This window comes from Glycine soja, chromosome 6 (genome assembly GCF_004193775.1).
Source record: "Glycine soja cultivar W05 chromosome 6, ASM419377v2, whole genome shotgun sequence".
Taxonomy (NCBI): Eukaryota; Viridiplantae; Streptophyta; class Magnoliopsida; order Fabales; family Fabaceae; genus Glycine; species Glycine soja.
Window position 1 is genome coordinate 47651368 of NC_041007.1, and position 11577 is coordinate 47662944.

General features: G+C 32.1%; 2 protein-coding genes across 2 annotated transcripts; one reads left to right on the forward strand and one right to left on the reverse strand.

Moving 5' to 3' along the window:
- The first annotated feature begins 1846 nt into the window (after positions 1 to 1846).
- On the forward strand, positions 1847 to 5197 carry LOC114417388 (putative pectinesterase/pectinesterase inhibitor 24). The gene is made up of 3 exons (XM_028382567.1): positions 1847 to 2585; positions 3354 to 3854; positions 4359 to 5197. Exons 1-3 carry the CDS (start codon positions 2036 to 2038, stop codon positions 5033 to 5035), a joined length of 1728 nt encoding a protein of 575 aa, XP_028238368.1. The 5' UTR covers positions 1847 to 2035; the 3' UTR covers positions 5036 to 5197.
- A 221-nt stretch (positions 5198 to 5418) lies between these two features.
- Positions 5419 to 10801, reverse strand: LOC114417387 (probable pectinesterase/pectinesterase inhibitor 47). Its single transcript, XM_028382566.1, has 3 exons — positions 10057 to 10801; positions 6791 to 7148; positions 5419 to 6319 (listed from the first exon to the last, which is right to left on the reverse strand). Exons 1-3 carry the CDS (start codon positions 10732 to 10734, stop codon positions 5625 to 5627), a joined length of 1731 nt encoding a protein of 576 aa, XP_028238367.1. The 5' UTR covers positions 10735 to 10801; the 3' UTR covers positions 5419 to 5624.
- Between the last annotated feature and the right edge of the window lie 776 nt (positions 10802 to 11577).

An 11577-nucleotide genomic window follows, 5' to 3' on the forward strand; every position in this document is an offset into this window, starting at 1 on the left:
ACAATATTAGTAATAACAAAATATTAATATTAAATTGTTTCATAATTTTGATATATATTATTTATGAAACATTAGTTATAATATTATTTTTATAAACTTATATCATGACGATGTTATTTTACTAACAAAACTTCCCATGGTACAAATTAGACATCGTCTTGAATTAGTAATAAATCATAAAATTTACAAAAATTCTCTATAAGCAAAACTTTTCTTATCGGCCACGAAAGACTCTTCTGTGACTGTCAACCTTAATGCTGAATTAGTTATTGTGGCATTTCGAAGTATATTTTGATGCTGAGAAAACGAATAAAAAGGGAGGATGGTTAATTTTGGAATTAAAAACAAAGAAACTTTAAAAGTTATAATTAGTTAACAATTTATATATGAATTATATAAATTGGTTCACAAATGTCATTTTTTAACTAGGTGAGTTGATAATTCGGCCAAATTGTCCATAGGTAGATAGGTGGACTTGCACACAACATATAGCATTCACTTCTACATCTTTATAAACAATTATCAAAGTCAAATTATCTGTTTGTTGAGGTAATTAAAAAATATAAAATTATATAAAAGATAAAAATTATAAAATTTTATCTTAAATAAAAAAAATTATAAATAAAATCTAATAAATATATTTAAGGATAAAAAAGAAATAATTATAAAAAAATTAAAAGTTAACGTAAAGAAATATTAAAAATTATTTTTAAAAAATATTTATTAAACAGTCAAATAAATTTTTTAGTTAATAAGAAAATTTTAAAAATTAACTAAAATATTTTTTTAAACATTTATCATTTAGTCTTCTACTATTTTGTATTTTTTTTACATAACTATTATGTATTTTAACAACGTGCCATTAGTCTACCGTTGATCTGTGTTCTATAGTGTGGAAGGATATCTATGCGTCTAATAAGTTTACTTTTGTAGCATATGGTAGACTTTTGGATAAGATTTCCACTGTCAACACAAGCTGTTGTAATTAAAATTTATGAAATAATCAAAGCATAAAAGAACTAGGAAAAGAATAAATGTAGTACTATCAGGTGACATAAATCTTTTGAAAGTAAAACCTTGTTTCTATATATAATAACAATATGTAATAGATAATATCTTTAAAGATTACATACACAAAGTATATTAACTTTAATAACACTAATTTTTTTAAAACTTTTTTACACTCTTTTTTTCTTCCTATCTCTTTAAAAAGGTTGTGTTGGTTTGAATTTTTTTTCTTAGTTGAAGTTTTTCAAAATTATTTCAATATTAATTCAAAAAATAAATATGTAAAGTTCTTGAGTCATTTTTCATTGACGTAATAATAAATAAATAAATAAAAATTAAGCTGGTCAACCAATTATGATGCAACACGCTCTAACATGTCAAGCACTCCATTTAAACATGTAAATACAATATGGGGTTATGAGTGTCTTGCACGTATTAAAGGTGTCGCGTGCTACCAAACTCTTCCTTATACACATACATTATCTTTTTTTTTTAGATTATACACATACATTATCTTAAACAAGTGATAAGAATACATTTTCTTACAAGACTTTTTAACACACTATATAATTGATTAAATCACAAATTTTATTTAATGAATTTATTTTTTAATTTTAAAATTTTCTATAAATTTCAATCAATAATAAAATATAAATTAGAAGGGATGCGTGGTACAAGAAACTAATTTCTTTTGTGATAAGAAAAATTATTAGGTGATCTAAAATTATTATCTCTATAATTACACCAAAGAAAATTAAATATTAATTTTTTATTATATATTATAAAATTTATATATCAACAAGTAATTATGTGAGTGATATTGAGTTGGAACTCTTACATAAGTTTTTGAGTTCTAACATTGTTAATAGAAAAAACATTATTAGGAAGGGAGAACCCATCAGAGGTGTGATGCCAGTGCTCCTTCGGAATATGTTGTGTATGTGTATATATACACTTTGAAAAACCTGTTACTTCCCATTCCCACTTCAACAACCTTGAGGACACAAAGTAGCACAAAGCCTTGAGCATGTCTTCCTTAAAATCCTACGGGAAAGTTGATGAGCATGAGCAAATGGTGCTGGAGGCAAGGAGGAAAACCAGAAAGAGAATCACAATCATAGGCCTCTCCTCAATAGTCCTAGCAGGTGTTATATTTGCTGCTATATTTGGCATTGTAAGCACCACTCATGACAACTCACAAGATGCCAATGATGCTCACACTGTGACAAGTTCACTGAGGGCTGTTTGTGATGTGACCTTGTACAAGGACTCATGCTATAGCAGCCTTGGTTCTGTTGTGGACTCAAGGCAGGTTCAGCCTGAGGAGCTGTTCATCTTGTCAATGAAGTTGGCCTTATCTGAAGTGTCCAAAGCTGTTGAGTATTTCAGTGATCATCATCTTGATGGGGTTTTCAAAGGGTTGAAGTTGATGGATGGAAGGACTAAGGAGGGTTTGAAAAATTGCAAGGAGCTTTTGGGTCTTGCGGTTGACCATCTGAATAGCTCTTTGACATCAGGGGAAAAGTCTTCAGTTCTTGATGTTTTTGAGGATCTTAAAACATGGTTAAGTGCTGCAGGTACTATATTAATTACAAGCATATATGGTATAGTCAATACTTATAGACATGCGTCCAAGTTAATTTTTGGCAAGTAACTATGATGTTTTCACACCCCATATTTTTTTATACTGCCCAAACACCTTTCATGGTAAGAAGAGAAGAGAATAATTCAAATTTGAGTTTCTTTTACCATAAAAGGTGAGGGTGGAGGGGTAGTGTACAAAAAATGAGTAATGAAATGTAGGAAAGCTTCACATCTCCTAACTTAATTGCTGACTAACTTTCCTTGATGCCAATTAGTTTTAAAACATTGCCTTACTTAATTACTAACCAACCTTTCTTAATGTCAATTGGTTTTAAAACATTGCCTAACTTAATTCTTAACCAACTTTTCTTAATGTCAGTTTGTTTTAAAATAGAATCTAATGTGGTGTTAGCCTATAACTAGTTTTTGTTATTTCTTAGTTTGCATTCCCCGTCAACTAACATAAAAATAATAATAATAATAAAAATTGGCCAAGCTATAAATTTATTTCTTATGTTCCATTTGTAATCCTTGTTAAAAGTTTTCAATATCTTTTTACCCTTGTTACTGGAATTGGAGCATGCAAAGGGTAGCTAGCTGATTTATTTGCCTGAAAAATAAAAACAAGCTGCTAGAACTACTCCAATCTGATTTCAATATCAATTCTCCAAATTAGATTACTTAGAGCTAAGGTGCATAATTGTGTCCCTTTTGCTTGATAATAATAAGTGTATAATTTGTTTCCTTGTGTGCTGAAATAGGTACATATCAGCAGACTTGCATTGAAGGCTTTGAAGATGCAAAAGAAGCAATTAAGTCTAGTGTAGTAAGCTATCTTAGAAATTCTACACAGTTCACTAGTAACAGTCTTGCCATCATAACCTGGATCAGCAAGGCTGCAACCACGCTGAACTTGAGGCGCTTACTGAGTTTACCTCATCAGAATGAGGCACCAGAATGGCTTCATTCAAAAGATAGGAAGCTGCTTCTAACAGAGGATTTGAGGGAAAAAGCTCACATTGTTGTGGCCAAAGATGGCAGTGGGAAATATAAAAAAATTTCTGATGCACTTAAACATGTCCCTAATAATAGTAACAAGAGGACTGTGATCTATGTGAAGAGAGGGGTTTACTATGAAAATGTGAGGGTAGAGAAGACCAAATGGAATGTGATGATCATTGGTGATGGTATGACTTCTACTATTGTATCTGGCAGCCGTAACTTTGTGGATGGAACACCAACATTTTCAACAGCAACATTTGGTATGTAACTATATTAATTAATTTTAGGTTTAAATACAATGTTTTTTCCCTATAGTTTTTCTCAGTTTTGGTATTGAGTCCATATAGTTTATTTCTTCTACAGAATTGACCCCTGGTTTAGGAACCAAATCCAAAATGTATACATGATGGCAGTGACCAACAAAATATAGGGACTAAAAACCAAGCTTTTAAAGAGACCAAAATCAAAATTGAGAAAAACAATGGAGACTAAATTTATTTAAACCAATTTTTTTACTTAAAACGCAAGGACTGTGTAAAGAATTTATACGCTGTCATTAAATCCCAGATTGTTATGTATAGTATATTTGTTGACTTTCATAATAACTACTTCAATAGTCATAACTAAGATTTCTGATTGGTTGACAACCGTGCATGAAAACTAAACTCTTAAACTGATTAGGCATAAAATTTAGGGCATGTTTTTCATAAATACTGTTTAGATAACTTGGACATATTTTCATCTTGATTTGTTGGGGGTGTCAGCTGTATTTGGAAGGAATTTCATAGCTAGAGATATGGGTTTTCGCAACACAGCTGGTCCACAGAAGCATCAAGCAGTGGCACTAATGACTAGTGCAGATCAAGCAGTTTACTATAGATGTCACATTGATGCATATCAGGACACTCTCTATGCTCATTCCAACCGCCAATTTTACAGAGAATGCAACATCTATGGCACTGTTGATTTCATTTTCGGCAATTCTGCGGTTGTGATCCAAAACTGCAACATTAGGCCAAAGCTACCTATGCATGGCCAGCAGAACACAATCACAGCTCAGGGAAAAACTGACCCTAACATGAACACTGGAATCTCCATTCAACATTGCAACATTTCACCCTTTGGAAACTTGAGTTCTGTCCAGACATACCTTGGAAGACCCTGGAAGAACTACTCAACCACAGTGTACATGAGATCAAGGATGGATGGCTTTGTGAGCCCCAAAGGCTGGTTGCCGTGGACCGGGAACTCAGCACCAGACACCATTTTCTATGCTGAATTTCAGAATGTTGGACCAGGTGCTTCAACAAAGAATAGGGTGAAGTGGAAGGGTTTGAGAACCATTACTAGTAAACAAGCCAGCAAGTTTACTATTAAGGCTTTTCTACAAGGAGATAAATGGATTTCTGCATCAGGTGCTCCATTTAAGTCTGATCTATGACAACAGCCATAATATGCTAATGCAATTTGCAAAGCTCCCTCAGTGAAAATTGTTTGTACTTTTTTTATTTTTTCTTTCTTTCCCATGATCTTCTTGATTTGTATTATTAATTTGACATTGTATAATGATTCTTTTGATTTGACTATTCTTTTTTTCTTCATACATGGTTTGCACCAATCTTTGTCTCTTTCTCATAATTTTGTTTCACTAGGAGACTAGCATTTTGAATAAAAGGGATCTTAATCTAATTTTTAACGGAGTCCAATGATGTCATAATCGTGTAATTCATGTAGCCAACTTCACTTAGTGGAATAAGACTACTACTCTTGTTGTTGTTACTTGTTGGGGACAAGCATGCAAATTACATCGGGATATCAGAATCATTTTGGACCAACTTTCCTAATTGCTTTAAAGCATATTATTTCTGCAAACTTGTACATATTCTTATTAAGACTTGAATTTTCATAAGAACATCAATGCCTCTCATCCCTTTTGGATGCTATTCCTTTAAAAGGAAAATCATGTAGTTACATTACATCTAACAAATAATGAATCAAATTTATTTTTTTCAATTTAAGCTTTCAGCTGTCTATCTTAGTAGTCCTTCAGTGTAAGGTATATCTGTGTCAGGAAGCCAAGTATTTCCCAATGTAAAATTAAGGACTGTGAAGTTCCAAGCTTGAGTAGCATTCAACAGAGAGTAACCAGGCCATGTTACTCTATTGCTAGTGTTAGAACCAGGTCCATAGTTGTTGAATTCACCATAAAAGAGAGTGTCTAATCCAACTGTTCCATTCCACTCTAGCCACCCAGCAGGTTGAATTACATTTCCAATGTATGACTGCAGATAGACAGTCCTCGAATACACCTTCCATGGACGGCCTAAGAAACTCATCGTGGAATTCAAGTCCGCGACCAAGTCCGGTGCAGCATCAATGCTGCAGTTTTGGATCGAAATGCCAGTGTTTTGATTTGGATCAGTTCTTCCTTGTGCTGTGACAGCATTCTTCTGGTTTGGCAATGGTTTTCTGGCATAGATTTTGCAACCCTGGAAGACCACAGCTGCATTGCCGAAAATGAAGTCCACAGTTCCATAGATTTCACATTCCCTATAGAATTGCCTCAAGGAGTGAACATAGAGTGTGTCTTGATATCCTTCAAAACTGCAACGGTAGAATGTGGAGAGATCAGCATTGTTCCTCACTGCCACTGCTTGGTGCTTTTCGGGTCCAGCTGTGTTTCTGAATGTAACATCCACTGCTATAAATCTTTCTCCAGAAACAGCTGCATTCAACACAAAATCAAATAAGGTATTGGTTCAGCAATTTTTTAACAAGAACAATGATTAATGTAACCGACTAATTATACACTATTAAAGCTTTTGTCAAAGAATAAATGATGAGTTGAAGATTTCTAGTTATACTTTAGAGTCTAATTTATATGTACTATTATAAAAAAATTTACACAACCAATTAATCAGAAATCATATTTGGTATAACTTTTTTAAGTGGTTACTATAAAAGTCAACAAATTTACCATGACAATTTGTAATTGAATAACAATGTAAAAACATTTTAACAATAAGTGCAAAGACTCTTTACTCTATTTTTACACATTAGTAAACTATTCAGCAGAAGAATCTTCCATATAATTAATGTTAAAACTTTTGGTGTTAAGTGAAATCTCAAGAATGGTTTTTCTTAGTAAAAACTTGCCTTCACAAATGAGAACAGTTAGAAAGAACAAAGTACTTACCAAAGGTGGAAGAATTGAAAGTAGTCCAACCATCTATGACACTATGGTTCCCTGTGATGATAGTCTTGTTAATACCATCTCCAACTAGCAATATATTCTTCTTTTCTTTGGGAATAACTACATATTCCTCATAGAGTCCCTCCCTAACATACACAAGGAAATATCCATCTTCAGGCTTTGTATTATTGGGTGCAGCAGCAATAGCATCTCCAATGGAAGTGTAGTTGTCTATTCCATAATGGCTCACAATCACAAAGTCGTACAATAAAATTCCTTGACTTCCACTTTCTTTAAGAATCCTTTCAGTTCTACTAGTACAATTGGATAATTTGGCGCAACTATACTTTGTGCGAAGAAGCTGCAACAAAATAATATTTCAATTTTTACCTTATATATAATCAAATGTAACTCTGATTAAGTAACACCAAGACAAAATTCATGCATAAATTCTCAAAATTAACTTCATTGCTTCTTACCAAATACTAAGGCCACATGATTGAATTATATTCTCATAAATTATTGCATTAAATAACACCAAGACCACATTCATGCATAAATTATCATAATAAAACTTTATTGTTTCTTACTAAATACTAAGGCCATATGATTGAATTATATGCTCTTGTATTTTTATGTATTTATATATGTTGTAGCATTCATGATTGTTTGACAGGCATAAAGGAAAGCTCATGATATATATGAAATGTTCCATTTCTTTCTGATACATTTATTCTTGAAATGATATTATTGAATATGCCTTTGAATAACTTTGTTTTCAAGTTCCTTATATATAAACTCTAGCTAAATAATGGGCACTGGCACATTTGTTTCTAAGCAAACTTGGTATGAAAGCTAAGACAATAATTGAAAAGAATCTTATACGTTTTATGATACTAAAAAAAAGCTAAGAAACATGATATAAGTATGAATAATTTTTTTGTCATTTATGAAAATTTGTAAAATCTAAGAATCATTGCTCATGAATTGATCAGCAAAATGTAGACAAGTTCTCATTAATACATGGTATATATAATGGCATGAAGAAGTTTAAAGGTATATGACACGTGTATGGAAGGGTGCCAATGGCATAAGCAAACAAGACTTCACGTGATTGATCATAAAGTTGTTACATTATGTTAAGGCGTTCACGTTAAAACAGAGGAAAACAGAGCGTACTAGGTCAACCCATTTAATGTGGTTGACTTGACCTATCATTGCTTTTTAATCTAAGTAAAGCAGGTCATCTTAGAAGTTGAAACTAGCTAAGTCAAGTTATTTTGTTTATGTAAGTCGAATCTTTCACCCCATCTCCATGTGATATAAGAAACTAGATAAGTATATTATAATGACGTCAAATATGAAGAGAACAGAGGATTAATCTTGAATTACCCTAGAAATAGAACTTCTCATTAAAATTTTGAGAAAAATATAGTTTATAATAGTGGACTATTAATGATTGAAAGTTTTAGAGATAACAAGACAGAATAATAGAAAGGGTGAAGAAATAGAAACGAAAGGTATGAATTAAACTAAAAAAAAAGGGGGTTATCCTTCCCTTCCCCACTTGACATTAGAGAGACACATCCTACTCAAATTCTCAATTTTTTGTTCCCTTGCAAACTAGTTTTTCACTTTTATTTTAAAGCTTGTTATATTCTACCCCTGTTTAATATCTACTAATGTTCTAGTCTTTTTTATTTTTAATTATTGATATTTTAAAAATCCAGAATATTATTAAGTACTTTTCAACTATATCCCTATTTAACAATTATAAAAATAGTAATCTATCAATTACTATGATAATGATTCATTTATACTCTATTTAATAATTGTTTCAATAGTAATTTATCAAAATATTAAATAAAGATATTTTATCTAAATATAGTAATGTTTTCCTATTAAATGATTCTTAACATCAATAGATATAGAACAACGGAGATACTTTTAAGACAAAAGTTGTTACACAACCAAACGTGTATAACAGCTATTGAAATCTGTATGGAGGAAGTTAATTTTGTCTTACGAAAAGAATAAACTTCTGAGTCCTGACTCCACCAACAAGCAACGTGGACATGTTATGGCAATTTAAATCGATCAAATTTTTTTATTATTATTTGATATCAAGTTGTATGTTTTCTTGTTCTTAGATATATAATAGTCATCACATAAGAAAAATTTAAAAAAAAAATATATGTTTTTTAGTGTTTAATATCCATGTTGTAAAGAAACCGTATGTACCAAAAAGTAAAAAGTAGTAAAGATTTCATTCTGGAATAGAAGTGGGCAAAACATACTTGAAGAGATTTACTTTAAAAAAGAAAAAAGTCAAACTCTTTATGATAAAGCAGACAAAGAACTATGAGAGGAAATAAAAGAAATGGACAAAATCAAGCATAAACTAAAATCAATTAAACCATTCAATGAATCATGTTTTCTGCGCTTGGTTCAGATGACTGAATGGACGAAAAACCCATTGAAGATATGTCCGTCTCCCATGCAAATAAAAGTAAATCAGTGATGCTAACCTAGTCATAACATTAGAACATAGACACAAACTCTTTTTCCAACGTACTCTCTTTCAATGTTTCACTAAACGGTTTGTGACTACAATTATCGTGATCGTAATTGTAGTATATTGGTTGTATTTGTTTATAATTTCTCATAATATTAAAAATTACGATGAAAAGACCGTTCTAACCACAATCATAATTTTAAACCTTATATACTCTCTTCTTTTGGGTAAAACTTATGTGAATTTCATTCTCAAAACTAGTTAAATTCACACGAATTTAACCAATAGAAAGAATATTATTTAAAAAATAGTGTTAAAAGAGAAAATTTATTATATAATTTGAAATCATTAAATTTTTTTTATTTTATTGACAAATATTAATTATTCATTTTATTCATTTTTGTTAATAAAAAATTTTGAATCTATAACTTATTCCTTCTTTCATTGACAGCAAGTTAACTTTATATCTCATTTAAAATCATCAGTATCTTTAGATTTGACTAATATTCATGTGAGCATGACCACTTTTTTCATTTAAGAAAGAGTTAATAAAATTGTCAGTACATGCCACATGAAAATTGACCTTAGACTTAGACAAGGGATGATAATAACAATGTCACATCATACAATAATTTCACATACCATACTCACCAAAATAGTAGTCAGAAAAAACATAGCAATCATCAGAAGTAACACACCAATGCAAAATCCACAAGTGAAGAGAAAAAAAAAATGGGTTGATTAAATTAATTACCTTGATGAGCTTCTCTAGTGGTTGCCTAACCTTGAAGGTCTTGGTGGGGAGACCATGCTTGCGGGTCTTATTCCTCCTTAGGTTTTTGTCAAGAGCCTCAGTGACCAACCCAAGTGACACACTATACAACTGTGTCACATCCTTGAGTGGCACGGCAAGTGCATTGGCAATGTTGCTTTTGGTCACAACCAACCCATCATAGCAAGTGTAGTGGTTGGTGGCCACGGCACTGAGGTAGCTCTCGATTTTCTCGATGAGTTCGGAGTCTGAGGAGCTTGCGGATTTGAGCTCCTCGGATATGGACGCCAAGTAGTCCACATTGAGCTGGTTTAGGTCTCTGCAGTCACCAAGTGATGCAGTCTCAGCATGGTTGAGGGAAGGTGATTTTTGGTGGCGTTGGAGAAAGTCCTCAAAGACTTTGGCTAGTTTTCTTGCCTGTTTGAGGCTTTGTTTTATGGAGAACTTGCCATAGCCATAAGGGTCTGAAGGGGATGAACGAATGGCTGAGAGAATGGAACGGCAGAGTTTTGGATATAGTGTGCCTTTGCAGGCAACAGAAGAAGAAGAAGAAGAAGAAGGAGAAGGAGAAGGTGGAGATTGAGCTAAGAGTAATGGTGCTAACAGGAAGACAAAGAGAAGGGAAATAGAGAGAGGGGGGGAAAATGGTGGAGGTGACATTGCTTTTTTAGGTTCAATGTGGGGTTGGAAATGGGGTTTGTGATTTGTGTCTGTGAATATATGTTTTGGCTTGATGAGCATTTATAGGCCGTGAGGGGTGAAGTTGAGGAAAAATGATTGTGTTTTTTTATTATTATTTCATAAGAATTAAAAATAGGTACCAAAGAGTTACATCATCTCATGCATTATATCCCATCAATTGAATTAGATTTATGTATATTATTTATTCATATTTTTTTTCTTTTCTTTTTCCTCTCTAGTGTCAAGTAACATATTTAGTGTTGACGTAACATTTTTCTATTTTGTCACAGTAATTTTTGGACTATATAACAATTTATGAGTTGAGATTGAGAGAGCTAGGAAGCATAAATGCGCGTAAGGAATTATTAAAAGTAGAGAAATAGTACATGGTGTGGGGTGTGTCGGTGGGGGTGTGTGTGGATATGGTTATACAATGAATGCATATTGCAGAACAAAGGAACGTGCAAGGAAAGGTTTGAACTAATGTTAATTAAGGTTGCCATAGAGATGATGCATTGGTTGGTACTTCTAGTAGTGATGAGGTACTAATTACTACATGTTTGTTGGTTTTCTACCCTTGCAATTATTACCATTTGGTACAACAATAAGGAATAATATCATCAATTTTAATTTCTTGAATTATCTCTTTGTTTATTTTTTTTTCTTGTCTGTCCTTCCTGTGTTTGTGTTTTTCCAGGTTCAGTAATGAATATAGTAAACATATAACTTGAAAAACGTGTGGTGAAATCTAGAATATATGAGTTTGAGATCTCTCACAAAGATACGGATTTGTGTATCTATTTAGGTAGATGTTAAGGTAAT

What these genes read in the sequence shown, in the direction of transcription:
- LOC114417388 (XM_028382567.1), top strand. Translation starts at nt 2,036, where the DNA reads ATGTCTTCCTTAAAATCCTACGGGAAAGTTGATGAGCATGAGCAAATG. An exon ending in AACATGGTTAAGTGCTGCAG is followed by an intron (nt 2,586 to 3,353) that starts GTACTATATTAA and finishes GTGCTGAAATAG; the next exon opens with GTACATATCAGCAGACTTGC. An exon ending in ATTTTCAACAGCAACATTTG is followed by an intron (nt 3,855 to 4,358) that starts GTATGTAACTAT and finishes TGGGGGTGTCAG; the next exon opens with CTGTATTTGGAAGGAATTTC.
- LOC114417387 (XM_028382566.1), bottom strand. Translation starts at nt 10,734, where the DNA reads ATGTCACCTCCACCATTTTCCCCCCCTCTCTCTATTTCCCTTCTCTTT. An exon ending in CACTAGAGAAGCTCATCAAG is followed by an intron (nt 7,149 to 10,056) that starts GTAATTAATTTA and finishes ATTTTGTTGCAG; the next exon opens with CTTCTTCGCACAAAGTATAG. An exon ending in TTTCAATTCTTCCACCTTTG is followed by an intron (nt 6,320 to 6,790) that starts GTAAGTACTTTG and finishes TGTTGAATGCAG; the next exon opens with CTGTTTCTGGAGAAAGATTT.